At 42.2% G+C, this 20957-nt stretch overlaps 1 protein-coding gene across 1 annotated transcript; it reads right to left on the bottom strand.

Annotated features, from left to right (window-relative positions):
- Nucleotides 1–12789: 12789 nt before the first annotated feature.
- Nucleotides 12790–13787, bottom strand: LOC117027281 (transcription factor BTF3-like). Its single transcript, XM_033114865.1, has one exon. It carries the CDS (start codon nucleotides 13673–13675, stop codon nucleotides 13190–13192), a length of 486 nt encoding a protein of 161 aa, XP_032970756.1. The 5' UTR covers nucleotides 13676–13787; the 3' UTR covers nucleotides 12790–13189.
- Nucleotides 13788–20957: the final 7170 nt, after the last annotated feature.

The raw sequence follows: 20957 nt of genomic DNA, 5'->3' as shown, positions 1-20957 counted from the left end.
TTGTCCACATCCTCTCCAACACTTGTTATTTGTTGTCTTTTTCATAGTAGCCACTCTGAGCTGTGGGGTGATATCTCATTGTGGTTTTGATTTGATTTTCCTGATGACTAGTGATGTTGAACATCTTTTCATGTGTGTGTTGGCCATCTGCATGTCTTCTTTGGATAAATATCTATACAGATCATCTGCCCATTTTTCAATTGGATTTTTTTTTTATAGAGTTGTATGAGTTCTTAATATGAGTTTTATGAGTTCTTATCAGGTTTATCATTTGCAAATATTTTGTTCCATTCAGTAGGTTGCCTTTTTGTTCTGTTGATGGTTTCCTTTGCTGTGCAAAAGCTTTTAGTTTGCTGTAGTCCTACTGGTTTATTTTGTTTTGTTTTGTTTTGTTTTGTTTTTGTCCTTGCCTAAGTAGACATACCCCCCAAAATATTGTTAAGACTGATATCAAAGAGTTTACTGCCTATGTTTTCTTCAAGGAGCTTAATGGTTATAGGTCTAACATTTAAGTCTTAATACATTTTGAGTTTATTTTTCTATATGGTGAAAGAAAGTTGCTCAGCTTCATTTTTTTTTTGCATGTATCCAGTTTTCCCAATACCATTTATTGAAGAGAGTGTCTTTTCCTCATTGTATGTTCTTGCCTCCTTTGTCATAGATTAACTGACCATATAAGTGTGGGTTTATTTCTGGTTTCTCTATTCTATTCCATTGATCTATGTATCTGTTTTTGTGATAGTACCATATATTTTGATTACTATAGCTTTGTTGTTTAGTTTGAAATCAGGTAGCATCATACCTCCAACTTTGTTCTTCTATCTCAAGATTGCTTTGGCCCAATTTTGTTTTTAAATTACCCTATAATTTGATTTAATTAACAAAAGAAAAATGTAGATAAGCAAAAACAGTAATGTTGCAGTATATTATTTTATATTATTATTTTAGCTTATTATTTATTATATTTTAACTTTTTTCTCATTATTTCCTGTTATTCTATAAACCTTGCTCTGATTTAGCAAACAACTTGTGTGTTCTATGTTTCCTGCCTTGGAAGATGGATGACCAAGCAGAATGCAGAGAACCAAGGAAGGTCAGGGCATAAGTAATAGAGTTAGAAATATAGATGTAAAGCCAGATTATCCTGTCTTCAGAACAAAACAACAACAATAGCAACAAAAAGATTCTCTGGTCTGGAGAAGGTAAAAAATTCACAAAGCGCTTGGACAGAGTGAGGTACCTAGAAATGTACCCTGCATCCTCCCACTCCCTCAGCCTTAGGTCAAGCTCTAGGTGAGAGGGGACAGCAGAAATTCTAGACAGATTTGAGGAAGTCTAGAGCCCTCACCCCTTTTCTCAGGAGAGTCTGTGAAAGAGAGAAATATGCCAGAGTAGAAATAGCCACTTAGATTTTCTACGGAAACAGATCTGTTACGGCCCCACAGATTTTCCCATACCATAGCATCGTAGGGGATGGAGGGATGTTTCCCAAGCACAGGAAGAAGGATGTGGCACAGAGCTCTTAGAGGTACAAAGAGGGGGATTTCATGGGGACTTGCATGGACTCATGACATCAGACCACATAGAAGTGATAACATCTCATTGAGCCAGCAGACATGAGTAACGACCAAGGGTCTGGCTCCTTCTATTCCGCTGCCAACATCATGGTACTAGGTAACATCCCTGAAAGGCAACACCATTCCCCAATAGTGGTCATTTGTCATTTTTTTGACTTCCCCAAACAAAACTCCTTTCTGGGATTTTGGTGGAAGTCTTAGGGTGAAGTGTCCCTTTCCCTGCTGGTCACTAATTGAATGCTTCTATCCAGAAGTTTGACTCACGAGTGAGTGAAGCAAAGACAGAGGGATGAAGAGACCCGCCTGGCAGTTATGGTGATGGCTCTGTCTATTACTGGTTGTGGCTACATTCTGGACATTTTTCCTGCTGTCCAGCCTTGCTTGGTTCCTGACAATGTTCCAAATCTGTGAGCTACCCAATATTTTCCAACGAATTACCCTTTTGTGAAAGTTGGTCAGAATCTGTTTCTGTTCCTTGCAGTTTTCTGATACAGAAATTTGTACCAGGGAGTGTGCCACAGGCTCTGAAGAGCTTTAGGGGGGAACCTGGGATTGATTATATTGTCTCAGTGGGGAGTTGATGACAATGATCATCTTTTCAAGATTCAGAGACAGGAATCTGGAAGCCCATGGTCCACAGCAACAGAATATCTTAATTATCACCTGTGATCATTTGTATGAAGTCCTTACAAAAAGGTTTCAAGACCCCATAACCACTGTGCTGGGACAGTATAAAAGACAGGAAGAGTTTAAAGACTATAGGATAGAGTGGCTGCTCCAACTGGCCCTGGTTGGCGTATAAAAGAGAACAACCTATGTAAACTCCCAAATTCTCAATTTAAGGCATATATTGACGCCCAGGAACTTACTAGAGCAGTGCTAAATGAATTTCCAACCTCTAACACAGCTGAGAAAATGAAAAACAAATTCAAAGTTGGACTCTGAGGGTTGTAGAATTACATCAGTGGAGTTCTCAGCCTTGTCATGCCTCTTAGGAGAAAATTAAGGCACGGATCCGATAAGACTTAGAATGGAGGTATATGGGACGCCGGAGGACTCTCATACTAGCTAAAGCAGCCCTTCATCTTTGAATGTTGACTCTGTTTTTTTTTTTTTTGCTCAATACTATAACTCTTTTACCCAAAAGAGTCACACTGAAAGAAGCAGTCTATTTTTATGATCTGCGTTGCAGCAACCCTCCTTTGTCTTCAGGATAAGATCGAGAATTCCCATGGGAGACGTGGGTAGTTAAAAAAAAAAAAATCAAACCTGGGAACAGAAGGCATACATAACAAGTAATTTGCAAAATTTTGCTAATTTACACCTTCAAAGATCTGGGGAATATGTGTGGGAATGAATTTTGCAGGCTGTTGACTCAGGACAGAACATAATTTTAGATCTGGTTGAAGTCACTGATACGGAGGCACTTAGCAGAGACTCCAGATTCAGTTACAAATTCAAGCAGCTGGGAGTAGACATTGTTGTTTGTTCAGTTGGTTGACAGAAATCTGGACTCAGTGGTGGCCAACACTAAACAGAGTTGAGATGTCATAAATTCCTTGATATTAAGTAAAGGAAAGAATCCACAGACTCCGAGAGATAGGAATGCTGGAGTGGATTTATCATGTGCAGTTTACCCTCTCCCTCCGTAAGTACGTCTCCCAGGAGAGCACAGAGGACTTCCCCTTTGCCAAAGTCTTGAGAAATTCCTTGATGGGGAGAACACCAATGGCTTCACCACAGCCAGTGTAATCTGGAGATGGGGGATACTGAAGGAGGCTGCAATTGACTTGGGGTTCCTGGGTTCAATGGGGATAGAAGGAACCCAGGGTAGCAGGGGCCACACATAGCTTTTCAGTGGCAGAGGTGGGAGCTGAAGGGGGAATCGCTTCTGCTCCTTCCGTAGGGACACATGAATTTAATTCAGCCAATGAGATTTTCCATCTCAGAGCTCTGAATAGTCTATCGAACGTTTCTTTTGCAAATATTTTCTCCCAGTCTGCGGATTGACTTCCCATTGTCTTGACACTTTTTTTTTTTTTTTGGAGCAGAAGTTTTCGATTTTAATGACCTCCAGCTGATCAATTATTTCTTTCATGGATCAGGCCTTTGGTGTTGCATCTAAAATGTCATCACCCATGCCAAGGTTCTCTAGGTTTTTTCTCATGTTATCTTCTAGGAGTTTTATAGTTTTGCATTTCATGTTTAAGTTTGTTATCCACTTTGAGTGAATTTTTGTGAAGGGTGTACAGTCTGTGTAGAGATTCATTTTTTTTACATAGAATTGTCCAGGTGTTCCAACATCACTCATTGAAAAGATTATCTTTGCTCCATTGTATTGCCTTTGCTCCTTTATCAAAAAGATCAGTTGACTATACTTAAGTGAGTCTATTTCTGGTCTCTATTTTGTTCCATTGATCTATTTATCTGTTCTTTTGCCAATAACACACTGCCTTGATTATTGTCGCTTTATAGTAAGTCTTGAAGTCAGGTAGTATCAGTCCTCCAACTTTGTTCTTCTTCAATATTCAGAATCTTGCGCATGTAAAAGAAAAATGACAGATGGTAAGATTGTATTGGAGAACCTTACAGATAGACCCAACCACTCAACATTATTTGATATGACTTTTGATATTTTGCAAAGCGCAATATGACCAAACCCTTACTTTTGCTTCCAATTTCACCTTGCTCCATTCTCCCACTCATTCCTTAGGCTCTAACCCATTGGCTCTGTTCAAGTTCTTGAAACTTGTCCAGATTTCCCCTTCGTCACAGCTTTCACACACACTGTTTCCTCTGCTTACAATATTCTTCTTCCAGTTTTGACCTGGCTAACTCCACTTATGCTTCAGATTTCAAGTAAAATAGCCCTTTCTCATTAGATCTTTTCTATTTTACTCTCCTGTTTATTTTCCTCTATAGCTTTTATCAGACGGTTAATTAAATTTTAGTTTGTATATATTTTCTGTAATGTCTGTCTTTCATGATCGTCTAGGTTTCATGAGGTAAAAGGTCATTTCTGCCTTGTTCCTTGCTCTGTGTGCTGTTGCTGACTTCTAACAGTGGGCATAACTGAGACGGTGCTCAAAACTTATTTACTAAATGGATGCTTATATGTGTTGGTTGTTTTTCTTCACTTGTATAATGGGGACATCTTTTCACATCAATAAATATAAATCTGTGAAGTGATTTTTAATGTCACCGTAGTATTCTACAATACGGATGATGATAATGACAATAGCTCTCTTTTTAAAGCGTTACTATCTGCCAGGCCCTGTTGTAAAGGCTGCTCATTTCATCTTACCAAAGCTTTATGGGGTAGACATTTCTGTTATTCCTATTTTACAAATGTAGAAACTGAAGCGTAGAAAAATTAACTAAACTTTCTCAGCATCTCATAGCCGGTATCTTGTGCAGCTGGAATTTGAACTCAGGCATTTGTCTCCAGCTCCTGTGCTCTTAATCTCAGTGGTTACATTGCACAAAAAATTCTAGTTTATTTTACCAGTGCCCTTATTGATGTGCATGTAAGTTGTTTCTAACTTTAGGGCATTGCGAGTACTGGAATTAATTCCCATGATCCATTTTCCCATTTTATTTGAAAATATTTTGCTAAATTCCCCACCAGGTTGAACAGTTTTCCATCAGCAGTGTAAGAAGGCTCTTGCCCACAACTTTGTGTGTTTTAATAGGAGAAATTTAATAAGAGAAATTTAATAGGAGAAATAAAATATTTTTATTTGATGTAGCAAATAAAAATACAGGATGCCTAGTTAAATTTGAATTTTAGTTAAAAAAATAGTCTCCAATGCCTTCACCTTATGGTCAGTGGCTTCCCCAGTACTGACAGCCCTCGGTTTATCCCATAGTCTGGAAATGAACTTCCTTTCTCGTGTTCTTGGCATGGTCCCCCACCTGTCTCCCTGCCGCAGCAGATGACTTCTGCTTTAGAAAATGTCCGGTGAGAATTGTTTCTATTAACGACTTCCTGCATTATAGTCTCGTGCAGCACACAATGTCCTTCTCCTCACTCCAAGGAAACTGCATTTGGAGGGTTCCATGGCCTCAAACTGTGATTCTCTGTTATCCCCTTATCTTCCTTTTAGAGGCTCCTCCTCTCTCAGACCATAAGAGTCCAGACACACATTTGTTAGGCCTTCGAACTTGCTTAGATTTAAGTTTGGGGCTGCCGCTGTATATAGTTTAAGTCCCAGGGGCCAATTTTACTTCCCTTGTTCTCAATTTCTTGGGGCGTACTTTTCTATCATTCCCATATGGCAGGTACATATTAATCCATCTTTCACTATGCCTGGCTGCTGACCTTGCTGTGACCTTTCCCCAGCATGGCTTATGGGGCTCCAGCTTTGCTCCTCTATAGATCTGATCCTCATGTTGCACCTGACTGGATCCAACTCTCAGTTCTCTGCTGGCCTCCTCAGCAGCTCTGGATTTGGCCTCTGTGTCTCTCCAGGGTCATGAGTTTCTGTGGTTTAGTTACTTTGGAGTCCGAAAACCCTGGCTTGGAATTTCAGTCCAGTCGACTTTCATTTTATTATTTAATTTAACCTGCCCAAAAATCCTATGTTGTCTGTGTTATAATCTTTTGCCGAGAGACAAAAACAAAAAACAAACTACCAAAAAAAAAACCTGTGGTCACGGAAAGGTTAAATAATTTTCTCAAAATTACCCAACTAGTGAGTGTAGTACCTGGGATTCAAACTCTGGCTCCTGTGATTCCAAAACCCACATTCTCCCTGTCATACAGTCTCCATGCAAGCACAGGGCATGGGTCAGGACAAGCCACTTCTGTCTTCAGTTTTATGAGTTTCAGCTTCCTCCTCTATAAACACAGAGTAAATAACAGGTTAATAGTGCTGCTTCTCAAGATTGCTGGAGAGATTAAACGGAATTATGTAAATTAGGCACCTAGCCCAGAGCCTGACAGAATTGTGCAAGAAATATTTTCTTCCCTCCATGCTGGGTCCATCTGGGTAGACTTTTCCATTGTCTTAGCAAGGGGGCAGCTCTGAGAAAACATTAGTTATGTCAGCCGAGCTTACCTGGGAGGAGCCGCTTTTCAGAAGCTCAGGTGAATGAGGACTTGTCCCCAACGGCAGGCCGAAATGGGCATAGTCCCGAGAGGCACCCAGGGAACCCCTTCTCACAGATCAGCACACGTTTCCCAGCAGGCTGGCCTCCCCTGGTGCCTGCGGGGGCAGGTTTCCACCACCTTGCAGCCTCCCAGAAAGAGGTGGCTCCTAATCAACGCAACAACAACTTCGGAGAATTTCTTTTTTGGATAAAGTTACTGTTTTGTATTCCTTATTCCCCCCCTCCCCCATTTGAGCATGCCCATGGCCTGAGTTACGAGGACATAAATCTCCATCACAAATTTATTGCCATCATTTATCAGCTCCTGTTGCTCAATGGCCAAGTAGTTAATTTTAAAATGAAGTGGGGCTGTTTTCATTAATACCCTGGCGCTAACTACCTATCAAAACACTCAAAGACAATTAATACCATGTTGCTGAAGTACTGAACCAATAAATAGCTCCAGTCTTGGCTTGTCTCTGGCAGATAAAAGACATTAGACTCATCCCCTGGTTTAATAATCTTTGCCCATTCTCTTCCTCTCCACAGCATCAGAAACATTTACATTTAAGAATGAGATTAAATAGCTGGACCAGCCCATAACATGAATTTAAAAGGCTGTTGTTTCATGACATCTAAGTAATGCCTTCGGGATGTAGTGGTAATGACAATATGCCTGAAAAGAAGATGGAGAAATTTTGAGGACAATATATCATCAATGCCAAAGGCTTTTGGCCTCAAAGGCCTTCTGGAAAGCACATGCCCTGCATCTGAGGGGCTGGGGGTGTCTGTGGGGGAGTGTGTGTGTGTGTGTGTGTGTGTGTGTGTGTTGGGGGGGGGGGGCTGGAGTCCAGGTTAATCAGCTGCCTGAGCAGTGGGTGGGAGTTAGAGGCCGCATGCTCACAGGCTCAAACTTTTATAGAAAGAATGTTCTAGATTTTGACAACTCTGGAGCCACATCAGTTGTTATTTGACTAAAGCATGACTTTCCACCTCAGATGAAGGCTACTGTGAGAGAGATTTTCTCACTTGGACGGAAGCCTAGTAACCCTCCCTGGCTACAGTATCTCATCCAACCATTTATTTCCTCAACCATTTATTTGTGGGCCTACTGTGTGCTAAATGCTGTCCTAGGTTCACGGGATGCTGTGTGTCCATCTCCATCTGCAGGGAGCACGTTCATATTTTCTTTATCATCTTCCATGTGCCAGAATCATTTGCACAACAACTTAGGAGGTAATAAAAAAATTGGTTTCTTTGTGGAAAATAGCCCTGAAAAGAAATCCAGGAGGTGCTTTAAAAAATGTTTTAATTGCTTTTTGCCTGTCTTGCTTAAATAATATGTTCACTGTGGCAAGAATTGGAAACTAGAGGTAAGCAAAAAGAAAATAATTAGTGCCCTAAATCCCACAACCCAGAGATCACCACAGTTGACCTTTGCTGCCCACACACACGGGCTCCCTTTCCTCTTTTATATATATTTCCACCACCTTTTAAAAGAAAAAGCATGATTACTCTTTGTATAATTGTCTGCCCCTCATCTCCTCATAGAAAGCCACACTGTCTCTTCATTCCAGCTTAGCAAGCATATTTCTATAACTGATGGGGCAGGCACTCTCAGGGTACTATGAATATGTGTGCTACATTTTTTCCATTCATTTATTCAACAATATTTTTCAATTACAGTTGACATTCAATATTATATTAGTTTCAGGTGTACACCATAGTGGTTAGATATTTACGCTAACTATGAAGTAATCCCCCGATAAGTGTTGGCAAGGATTTGGAGAAAAGGGAACCCTTGTGCGCTGTTGGTTGGGATTGCAAATTGGTGCAGCCACTATGGAAAACAGTATGAAAGTTCCTCAAAAAATAAAAAATAGGACTGACTACCTTATGACCAATTTCACTTCTGGGTACTCATCCAAATACATCCAAAACACGACTTCAAAGATATATGCACCCCTGTGTTTATTGCAGCGCTATTTACAATAGCCAATATATGGAAGCAACCTAAGTGTCCATTAACAGAAGGTTGGATCAAGGAGAGGTAGTATATATATACAATGGAATATTACTCAGCCATAAAAAGAAGGAAATCTTACCATTTGTGACAACATGGATGAAGTGAAGTAAGTCAGACAGAGAAAGACAAATACCACATGATTTCACTTATATGTGGAATCTGAAAAGCAAAACAAACAAACAAAACAAACCAGAAACAGACTCATAGGAACAGAGAACAAATTGATGGTTGCCAGATGGGAGGGGTGTTGAGGGCAGGGTGAAAAAGGTGAAGGGATTAAGAAATACAAATTGGTAGCTACAAAACAGTCACGGGGATATAAAGTACAGCATAGGGAATATAATCAATAACATTGACTATAAATATGTGTGTAATATTTTAAGAAGGTACCCTAGTTTGCTTAACTAGCCCTCCAGGTTGGATATTGAGGTTGGTTTCTGCTCTTTTTAAAATTATAAACAACACTGTGGTTCTGTTTGTCTACTCATTCTTATGACTAGATCCTGGTGTGCACCCCTAAGTATTTCCTTGGGATACATTTATTGAAGTGGAATGTCTAAGTCAATTTGCATGCACAATTTAAAAGTTTTCGACACATGTGGCCAAACTGCCTTCAGGTCTCCAGTTTATGCTCCCAGACACTCTTCCACAAAACTCACCAGCTTCTCACAGCCAATTACAGAGAAACAGATTGTACCTACACTGCCTGTTCCCGCCCTCCATTGGCAATGGAAAAGTCCTCCTTCCTTCTGCCCAGGGCCCCTTCCTCTAAATCCTGCCTCTAGCCCTCCCCGGCCTTAGGGCTTTTCCTCTATCAATTGTTCTCTCTTTCTCTTTAAGGTCTTTCCACAACATTTAAAAATCCTGTCTCTTACCTATTAAACAAACAAACAGAAATGTTCCTGGTTTCTGTTTTGGGCTGAATTGTGTCCCACTCAAATTCATATGTTGAAGCCCTAACCCCCAATGCTTCAGAACATGACTGTATTTGGGAAAAGGGCCTTTAAAGAGGTGATTTAGTCAACAGGAGGGCTTCCCGGTGGACCATAATCCAATCTGATTGGTGTCCTCCTAAGAAGAGGAAGTTTGGATGTGCAATGACGTGTGTGTGCACAGAGGGAGAACCACGTGAAGACACAGTGAGCGCGGTCATCTGTAAGTCCAGGAGAGAGGCCTCCAAAGAAACCAAACACGTTGACACCTTGACCTTAAACTTTGAGCCTTCAGAACGATGAGAACATAAATTGTTGTTTCAGCCACCCAGCCTGTGGTATTTTGTTAAGGCAGTCCAAGCCAACAAATACAACCTCCTCGTAGAAACCCTTTCCTGTGGCTGCCCGTATACAACCAGACGTCCTGAACAAGTTTGCGCTTACATTTCATTCTCCTGCCCTGTCTCATTGGACAGCCCACTGCAATCTGGCTTCTGCCCCCACTTCAGGACCCAGCTATCACCAAGGTTACAACCTGCACATTGCTAACCCAATGAACACCGTGCCTGGCAGGGAAAGCACTGAACTCATGTCGCAGGAGCTTCTCTTGCTGTTATAATTATTTAAGAAGTGCCAGTTCAGTCTGCCAAATTAGAACACAAGATAATAAATACATCTATAGTATGTCTTAAGAAAATGTGTATTGGTATTTTCCAAGATATACATAGAAGAGGCATTAATAAGTTATAGACTTATTCGGAAAATAGTATAGGCATAGACCATTGGGAAGACACAGTGTGATATCTTGGTCAATTTCTTCCAGGGATTTTGTTTCCTTTTTTCTATGCCAAGGATATTTGCATGCTATAGTCTGCAACATATTCTCTGTATGATTATTTTGTAACCTTCTTTCTTCCTTTTTAGGTACCATTATAATTATGGCCCCTTGTTCTGTGTTCAGGTTATTTAAAAGGAGCTTATAGCTCCCTGATCTTCCTGCGTCTCCTTGCGGTTTCAAAAGGAGTCAGGCTTGGGGCTGTTTCTGGTAATATCTTGGCCTCCATGGGGATTAAAAGCAAGTAGGTCAAGAACCCACCCCTGGGCTGTGATCCTGGCGCACATGCACATTGTCTCCCTATCCCGCCCCACCCCAGGTGTCCAGGTGTGAGGCTGAGGGTTCCAAGGGAATTGGCAACGATACCAAATGTTATTCAGAAAGAAGGGTGAGTCAGGCAACCACTCCTGTAGCACGCACCTGGCATGGGCAAGCGCTTTGTTGCAGTGGAGATGTTTCTTTCATCAGCTGGGAGGTAGTTTTCCTCAGAAAGGAGGGACTCTAGTGATCTTTCACAGACACAGATAGATGTGGCTCAAGGTATTTGAAAGCAGGTTTGTGGACTAAAGGTACAGAGACACACTGATTTGCTACAGCAGAGTAGATAAAGCTCTGATGACAAAAGAAGTAGGAATTTGGATCCCACGTTAGGGTGTGGGTTGTTCCTATCATATTCCCATGGGCACACAGGGCCAGAGTGCAAGAGGGCAGGGTGGTTCAAGGTGGAGGGACTTTCCGAACCCATCCATCAACCAAACCATGTCTGAGAATCAAACTCTGAAGGAAGAGGACCCCAGGTGGCACCAACCTCCTCTTCTCTGATGGCTCCTCTATGTTTCCAACATCACTTCTTCCTCTGAGGCTACCCAGGTGGCCCTTGGAGGCCCATCTCTCCCTTTTCCAACACATCCTGGCTCACCTGCTTTTCCATCATAACTATAGCCTGGTCATATTTTCCTTGGCTTGCTGTGGTTTGATGCAGTCACCAACAGCATGTTTGTGGAATATCTTTTCTGTACTCAGCACCAAGAATACAGAAATGTTTCCTCCCCTGAGTCTAGAGGACGAGATGGATACATAGGTGGAAAATGTCAGTATTAGTGGGGCAAGTGCTACAGTAGAGGAAAGCACAGAGTGCTATGGGGTTCAAGGCCCTGAAGACAGTCTTTAAACCCAACCCATGTGCCAGATTCCCAAGTTTCAATGTCTAGCTTACCTTTTTGTCCCTCTGCACTATGGACGTTTAACCACCAACTGCCTTCTTGACTTCAATGTCTCACATGCATCCGTGGCGGAAAAGGTGTGAAACTGAGCTCTTAATCTTCCACATATCCCGCACTCGCACTGGCAGTAACACCCAAGCCCGTGTCACCAGTACTGGAACCCAGGCCTCCAACTCCCACCTGCTGGGCTGCCCCAGGTTCATTAGGTGCTCTGGCTGCATTCCCAGACGCAGCTGTCCGAGAATCTGAGGATTTCTCTTTCTTGCCCGCAAGCTCAGCCATACAATGAATTTTGTAAAACTGCGTATCTGTAGTTGTCAAAGATGTATGAATGATAAGGGGGCTGAGTCGGCTTACGTGCCTTCATTATATAATTATTTTTAAGTTGTAAAATAGAATACAAATACAGGCAAGTGCATAACATAAAAATCTATAGCTCAGTGATTTATCACAAGCAAGCATTCTCCTTTATTCTGTTGATATGGTGAATTACTTTGAGTTTTGAACGCGAAGTTAATCTTGCATTATTGATATACAACAAAACCAGCTGTGCTGTTTGTTCCTTTTACTGTAAAGCTGGATTCAGTGTTAACATTTTGTTTAGGATTTTTGCATCTATGTTCATGAAGGAGATTGGTCTATAATTTTTCTTTTCCATAATATCCTTTTTAAGTTTTGGTGTCAAGGTAAAATTGTTAGAGGAGTCTCTCTTTTTCTATTCTTTAAAAGAGTTACAAACTATTAACATCATTTCTTCCTTAAGTATTTAGTAGAAACCTCTGTTGGAGATATTAGGACCTATATTAAGACCTAGAGTTTTCTTGGTGGGAAGGTGTTTATTACTTTAATTTTAATAGGACAGGTCATATATTCTATTTAGCCTAGTATCAGGATTTCTAAGGAATTTGTCCAATACTTATTTGGCTATATTTTCCCATTGGTTGGGATAAAACTAGTATTTTATAAACGTCTCATATTATTTTTAGTGACCACCTTATCTATAGTTATGTCCCCCTTTTCATTCTTGACATTGATTATTTATGCATTTAAGCTCCTCTTTTATTGGGTTATTCTCCTCAGAGCATTCAATTTTTTTTTATATCACCTTTGTTACTTTATACTATCATGTTAAACCTTTAATCAAATTCCAAAAATTATTAGCCATATTACATACCATGATTAGCTTTCTACAAACAACTTTGCTTTCTGTGTACAAATAAGTGTCAATGAAATAAAAAGTAAAAGTGTATACTAGGCAAAGAACTTTATTAACCTTTGCTTCAAACTTTATTCCCAAGCTTCTTCACCTTAATTAGCTGCAAAGAATGATTTGTGTATAAGCAAAAACTGAAAAGAGCTGCAGTGTCCAAGGGGCTTGGGCTTAAAAATATTAGAGACTGAGATTTTATCAGATCCATGAACAAAATTTAAAAAGCAGTCATAATATAAAATAGCAGCTCCCAGTAACTTCTTCAAGTTTTATCTTCTTCAGAAGTTGACTCAATTCAGTTTCCTTCATTCTTGGAAGCCTCATCAAAATTCTCCACAAGATCTGGAACTTCATCATCGTCATCCTCTCCGGTAGCAAGTGGTGCCTTTCCATCCACAGATTGTTTGGGCAGAGCTTCAGCCAGTCTCCTTAAACTAGTCAGACTGTCTGCACCGAGCTGGTTTAAGATGCTGGGTAGCATTTCTGTCAGCTGCTTGGTCTCAGCGTGGCCTGTGATGGTGAAAGTATTCGTTGCCAAAGAGGCTTGAACTTTAGGGTTGTTAAAGTGGATCACTGTTCCTTGGTTTGTGAACATATTCACCTCTTCAATACCGGAGATATTGTTTACCCCTAACTTCTTTAAGGAGAACTGAAGTTTTTTATCATCTGCTGTAGCTGTTCTGTGAACCACCTTCTTTCTGCGAGCAGTTCCTTTCCCACCAATGCTCACTTGTGCCTGCAGTTTGGCGAGTTTCTCCTGGTTCATGATAGTTTCTTTCATCTTGTTGGAGAGGACACGGGGCCGCGCGGGGGACTAGGGTTGGCGCTCAGGGGGTCTTGGGCAGACCAGCTGAGAATAAACGCACACACACGCGGGGACGCAAGATGGCAGCTCAGAGCATTCAATTTTATTGTTTGTTTCAAAGTACCAACGTATGGCTTTGTTGACCTCTGTTGTATGTTTGCTTAATCTTTTATTATATTTCTTTCTGTTTATCTTTGCCTTCTTTCTACTTTCTTTGGGCATAATTTAGTGGTTTCTAAAAGTTCTTGAGTTGAATCCTTAGTACATTGATTTTATCCTTTTTTATTTGCTAACATATGTATTCAAAGCTATAAAATGTTATGTACATATGGTTTAGCTAAATCCCTTAAGTTTAAAAACAATTTATTTTTAATTTACATGCAATAAAATTTACCATTCTCTTTTGATGACGTGTATGTTCAAATCTTTTGCCTATTTTTAATTAGGTTGGTTGTTTTATTGTTATTGATTTATGAGCGTTCTTCATATATTCTGGACACAAGTTCTTTGTCAGATACATGTTTTGAAAATATTTTTCCCGGTCTGTGGCTTTTCTTTTCCTTTGCTTGACAATGTCTTTGGACGAGTGAACAATTTTAATTTTAATAAAGGTCAATGTATCATTTTTTAAAAATGGATTATGCTTTTGCTGTTGTAGCTAAGAACTCTGCAAAACTCAAGGTCACATAGATTTTCTAGTATATTTTATTCTAGAAATTTTATAAATGTAGGTTGTACATTTAGCTTTATATTTCATTTTGAGTTAAATTTTATACAAAGTGTGAAGTATACATCGAGGTCTTCCTCTGCCTCCTTTTTTTGCATATGGATGTCCAATTTTCTAGCACTATCCATTGAAAAGACTATACATTCTTCACTGAGTTACCTTAGCATCTTTGTCAGAAATCAGTTCACTGTATTTGTATGAATCTATTGCTGGACTCTATTCTGTTCCATTGATCTATGGAACTATTCTTTTGCCAATAACACTGTGCTATCTAGATTACTGTAGCATTATAGTAAGTTTTGAAATTAGATAGTGTGAAACCTCTTATTTGGTCTTCTTTGTCAAAATCATTTTGTCTATTCTAGTCACTTTGCCTTACCATAAAAGTTTTGAAATCAGAGTGTTGATATCTATAAAAAATTGTGCTGACGTATTTATTGAGATTGTATTGACTGTACAAATCGTTTCGGAGAGAACTGATGTTTTAACAGTATTGAGTCTTTCAATCCAAAGGCATGGTGTATCTTATCTAATGTCTTTCATCAGTGTTTCATAGTTTTTACCATGCAGACCTTGAACATATTTTATTAGATTTATACTTAAGTATTTTTTAAGGGGTGCTATTATAAGTGGTGCTTTAAACATTGAATTCCAGTTGTTAATTACTATTACATAAAAAATATAATTGATTTCTGTATATTGATCACGTATCCTGTGACCTTGCTGTTATACACTCAATGTTTGTGTCCCCCCAAAATTTATATATCGAAGCCCTCAACCTCCAATGTGGTGGTTTTTGGAAATGGGGTCATTGGAAGAAAGTTAGGGTTCGGTGAGATCTTAAGGGTGGGGCCTTCATGATGGGATTAGTGCCCTTATAAGAAGAGAAACCAGAGAGCTTGCCGTCTGTCTCTCTGCTGAGCCTGCACAGGTAATGTGAGCACACAGAGAGAAGGTGGCCACCTGCAAGCCAGAAGGAGCCTCAGAATGAAACCCATCTTGCTGGCAGCCTGATCTCAGACTCCCAGCCTCCAGAACTGTGAGAAATACATCTCTGTTTTTTTAAGCTACCCAGTCTGTGGTACTTTGTGATAACAGCCTGAGCAGACTAATACACTTGCAAATCTCATTTATTACTTAGCTTTTTTGTAGATTCTTTGAATTTTCCTCACGTACAGTCATGTGACCTGTGACTAAAGATAGTTTTCTTTCTCCTTTCTAGGACGAGGCACAGTGACATGTCGAGCCATACTGGAGCCCAAGACAAAAGGAAAAATCAGTAAAAGAGCCTGTCTTTATTTGAAATTTTGATATTTTGTTCATTATGAGTACTTTTGCATTAATTTTTATTGAAAAAACATTTGCACTATACCATTACCTTAATTACTGAGTTTTTTGGCATTCACTTAAATTTTACATCCCAGCAAGTGCCTAACTGACTGTCCCTAAGCTCTTTGATCCACTCTACCTCAATGGGGATGCAGCGTTCAGGGGTTTTGTTCATCAGAAGAGCAGGATTAGGAGGTAGGGCAGCGCTCATGTTAGGAATCCTACACCTCCAAGTACCTGGTCTCCAGTCCTGACCTTTCTCATCGTAGCGGTTAGGGACTCTGAGATGCAGGGCCTACTAGGGAAGAATAATTGGAAAGCACAGTCCTCCTTCCCACTTAAATTAGGCAGAATAATATCTCTGGTGTGATGCAGGCAGTATTTTCATTGGTTTAAATAAAATAACATTGGTAAATGCCTGGCACACAGTTCTCAATTTTGGTAGCAATTGCCATTATCTTCACTATTTTTTCAGATCAATTCACTCAGATATTATTTGTGGTTTGCCCTTGCTGCTACAGGAAAGTCGAAGCGATGAGAGGGTTTTTTTCCTTCTCCCATCCCAAGAAGGGAGTCAGCCTCCACGATCTGGGTCAGGGCTCCTTTTACTCGTAGTTCCTAATACATGTGGAGGGTCTGCAATTTCACAGTGATCACTTGGGCATGTAAAAAATGTAACTCGCTTTCATTTCTGATTCTCAGCTTCCAAACTGTCTTTCTGTAGGCAACTCAATCTAGACATTTTGGTTGAATTCAGGCCAATCAGTGATTTCTGTCAAATTTAGAATTACTAGGTCCACATCCAGTTCAAAACCATTTCCAGTTCCTTCTCTCCCCTCTCTGCAGTCGGTTCCAATGCTAGGGGCACACAGGTGACTACAGCTGGGCAGCAATGGGTAAAGCTGGGGGGTACATTTCAGTCTCCCGTGTCTTATTGTTATGTTGCCAGAGATGCTATTGTCCCTCATCTCTTGTCACAGATGACACCTGGGGGTTGCTCCATCTAGGGTACCTTCAGCTCTTGGGCAGTCACTGGCATGAGTGACTCACCTGGAGGATACCTCTTCCTCCCTTGCTCCCAGGGGTCCATTCATGAGCATCTCTGTTGTGCATCATTTTGCCCTGCCAGCTGCCCTCTTGTAGATGACTGTGGGGACAGAGCCCCAGAGAGCAGTTTCCAGGCTCTCGGCCTCAAGTGGAAAGGTGCTGGCTCGGGTAGTAGATGGCCATCAGCTGTGACTAGTCAGCCATCAGCTGTAACCAGTTAGCCATTAGCCACTAATATAACTGCCGTGGCTACGTTGCTGGGTTGATTGGCAGAGAAGCGGATGGCAGATTGTGGATCGCGTGGCTCCTGCTTCCTGTGTCTCCAGCCCAGCCACCAGCGAGAATATAGTGGTGTGACTCCATTATCTATGGCTCCATTGGTGTTCTTTTTTGGCCTCACCATATCCTGTGTTCTTGTGTGGGGTATAGGACTAGAGACCCCATATGCCACCCTGCATGACACATGGCGCAAAAAGCAGGGTATGGTGCCAACCAAAACTCTCCAAAGGGCAGTAGAGCAGTTTGTGCATATGAACAATCAGTCTCAGGAAGCCCTTGAGGAGCAGCGCCGGGAACAGGAAACGCGATCTGCTTGGGAGAAATGTGACCCCTCGGTGAATTGGTGGTCCTCTCAAGCCTCCGGATGGCACACCACCCTATTGGCCAAAGCAAGTGTCATCTTTCTTTTGGTGGTCTGCTTCTGCCGTGGGCTCCTAGAGTTGTGGACATCTTACACCGGGGCCGCCACCCACTCGGATTCCTGGCGCAGCCATCAGGATTCCGACCAGGTAGGAACGACGTCTGACTCTGGGCAGGAGGACATGTGGCCCCTACACAGTGTGTGGTGCCCCATGGCCACTGTTCTTGGGAGTTGGACCCCCGTGGAGGGGTGGGAAGACGTGGACGGTTCCCCAACCAGCATAGGCTGGAGAAAGTGAAGGTCGTTGCCGCCGTGTGGGCTGGGAAGTGTTTGCTGAGGCAGTCGAGGTGCAGGACTTATAGTCCCAGGAGGAAATGCTTGTTGAGTCCTCAGTGGAGGATGCAGGTGAGATCAAGGTCGTCCCTCAACCCCAGGTTGGGGAGGACTTGGAGCCCTCGCCCTGCAGAGAGGGCACACATTGTGAGGCCAATGCATAGCTCTGGCGAATGACTGTGGACTATGGAGAATTGCCTTCCATCCCTGAGTTGATGGACCGCTTGGGAACGTGCCACGGTGTGGTGGAACTGGCAGATGTTTGCTTTCTGTGTCTCGCCTGGCTGCCAGCGAGACTGGTACAGGAAGACCCCTTGTTGGGGTACAGACGGATGTTTACTTCCTGTGTCTCGACCGGCCGCCATCGAGAATATGTAAGCATCTTGGCTATGAGCCACTATTGTTCCAGCATGGTACCCTGAGAAACCCTGACTGTGCCCAGGAAGACTGGCTGCACCCAGGATATTGCATCCACCTCCAGGTTCCTGGCACAGGGCACCTCGCGAAAGACGCTTGTTGCATAGATTGTGAGGCGAGACCCTGTAGGGATGGAGTGTGGGGACAGAACCAGGAGTGCAGTTTCCAGGCTCTTGATCTCACGTGGAAAGGTGCTGGCTTGGGTAGTAGATGGCCATCAGCTGTAACCAGTTAGCCATTAGCCACTAATATAACTGCCGTGGCTATGTGGCTGGGTTAGTTGGCAGAGAAGCAGACGGCGGACTGCGGATCGTGTGGCTCCTGCTTCCAGCCGCCAGAGAGAATATAGTGGTATGACTCCCCTATCTATGGCTCCGTGGGTGTTCATTTTTGGCCTCACCATATCCTGCGTTCTTGTGTGGGGAGCAGGACTAGAGTCCCTGCGTCACAATGGTGCACAGGCCCACTCTCCCAATGTCCATGTTTCCATCAAGACAGTGTGGGCATGCCACTCTCCTATTGTGCCCCTCTCTTCCCTCAGGACTCTCCTGTATTTATGTGCCTTCCTGCCTTCCCCAGCCTCCCCTCCCTGCCACTATCAGGACAAGCGGGGACACGAGATGAAATTCTCAACATCACATCTCTCTCTTCTAAAACTCTTTCCACCTCTCTCTGCTTAGAGCCCGTTTATCGTTCCTTTCCTGCATAAGGGAGGAAAACATTTTGATCTCTTCAGAAGTCTGTAGAAATTAAAGTCGGACAATGGGAGCAGTGCTCCTTGAGCTTTTTGTATAGAAGCCCAGGTCTTGGCTTCAGAATGGGCTCTGTTCAAAGCAATCAGTTCCCTTCCAGCTTAATTTATGTATGTTTCCTTGGGGGGAGGTAGGGGTGACAAGCAATGAATGGCCCCAAGGGAGCAGGTGGGAGCATATGTCATTAATGTTTTTGTGGCATCTCAGGATGCACAGATTGTTTTATTACCTTTAATTCAAATGAGATAATAGTTGTAATGGAAGCACTTAGCACAGTGCGTGGCACTTCGTCTTCACGAATACAGGCCAATTATAGAGACGCTAATTTGAAGTTTGCTCTCATTATTATAATCGATCCAGAAATAAGGAAGATAGTTTTGGTTCTCCCATCCCAAGAAGCTAGCAGAGCTTCCCTGACCTGAGCTCCCTAGCCTCAGAGAGTCATTACCATGTTTTTGTGTTTCAAGGCCAAGAAACATAGCTGCTAAGTGCCCAGGAAAAACACTCCACCCTACTAATTTATTGCGAATACAGCCTCAAAACGATGGGTTAAGGAAATTGAAGAGGTGAAAGAGGCCACCGTGACCTTTTGTGAGAACCTGAGAAAGCGGAAGTCAGGGATGTTCTACTACAGTTGGACCCCTTTCACAGAATCATTAAGATGCTGCCTGTGGAGCAGAGGGGCTGGACTCTATGCATCGCGGCTCCAATGCTTTGGCTAAAGAGCCCCCCAGCTCAGCTTGGCCTGGAAGCAACAGAGCTGCCCACTTTCCAAAAGGACAACCTAGGCTTGACCAATGAGAATCTCAGTAGAAGCGAGCCACGTGGACCAAAGTGCAGAGGGGCCTTTCTTGTGTTTTCTGGACTGAGTAGCTGTCAGAGGGAGAGGGAGTGAGGATCCTAATGACTCGAGAGCCAGCACAACTCTCGTGGGCTGACTCCAGGCACACCATCTCTTCAGCCCTTAAAATCCAATTGTCAACTTGTATATGGCCTTCCTTTGTTTACCAAGGACTTTTCTCACCCAATGAAAACCCGACCCTCCCATTTAACAAATGAGGAGTGCTGAGGTTAAGAGATGAAATGGTTAAGATGAATCAGCATGTAACTGTCAGAGGAACAATTTTAACCCAGACCTGTTGAGCCAGGTATCAAAGCATTACCTCTAAGCTCCAGACTGGACCCTATGTCCAGATCCTGTGTATTTTCAATCCCAGGAGACCACAGGCTCAGGTCACTCAAAGGGACAGTGCCACAGAGTGTGAATCTCTGACTTCCCCTTGTTATGCCATTGACAAATACCTGGCTTTTTCTGCCATGACTGAGGATTTGTCCTGACTTAACTTCTCAGGAGCTCTAGAGGATGAGAACTCCAGTTGCCCTGTGTGATAGATGTGGCTGTGTGTCCTCCAGAGTCATGCGCCCCACTCAGCCCACTGCAGACCCCACACTCCCTGGAAATGTTGCTCAGGGTAATCAATGGTTCTGTTGATGGTTCATATACTGATGACCCACTCTGAAAGGACAAGAATTGTTCAAAATATTTATAAAGCACACTCAAGTGGTGCTACAAATTATTCAGATCTCTCTTTGACTATTTTGAAAAAAGTTAAGGGTTGTGAGGTAACTACAAATCCTAATTATATGCACGTTTGGGGTATAAATATCCTACAGCATTAGTTGGTAGCACTTCTCTTTGTCTAAATAGCTTTCACTCAGCTTTCAGGGCTCAGGTGAACCCTTGCGGTTCATACTTACTAGCTGGGTAATTTTAATTTTTCTATGTCTTAAAATTTCTTCATGTATTAAACGGGACTAATAGCGTCTACTTTGCTGGGTTACTAGGAGGATTAAATGATTAAATGGGGTGACCCGATGACACAGCCAAGCACCTACTCTTGTGCTGACTCTCAGGTTTCACAGCTGGGCATCTAATTGACAGAAGTAGGGGCAGATATATAGGTCATTTATGTCTTCATAGTAATGAAACAGGCCCTGCATGAATATGTTTAC

This window comes from Rhinolophus ferrumequinum, chromosome 9 (assembly GCF_004115265.2).
Source record: "Rhinolophus ferrumequinum isolate MPI-CBG mRhiFer1 chromosome 9, mRhiFer1_v1.p, whole genome shotgun sequence".
Lineage (NCBI taxonomy): Eukaryota > Metazoa > Chordata > Mammalia > Chiroptera > Rhinolophidae > Rhinolophus > Rhinolophus ferrumequinum.
Note: the sequence above shows the minus strand (reverse complement) of the source record. Positions and strands in the feature narration are given on the sequence as shown.

Bases quoted from the DNA above. Each gene is read 5' to 3' on its own strand.
- LOC117027281 (XM_033114865.1), bottom strand. From the start codon at position 13,675: ATGAAAGAAACTATCATGAACCAGGAGAAACTCGCCAAACTGCAGGCA.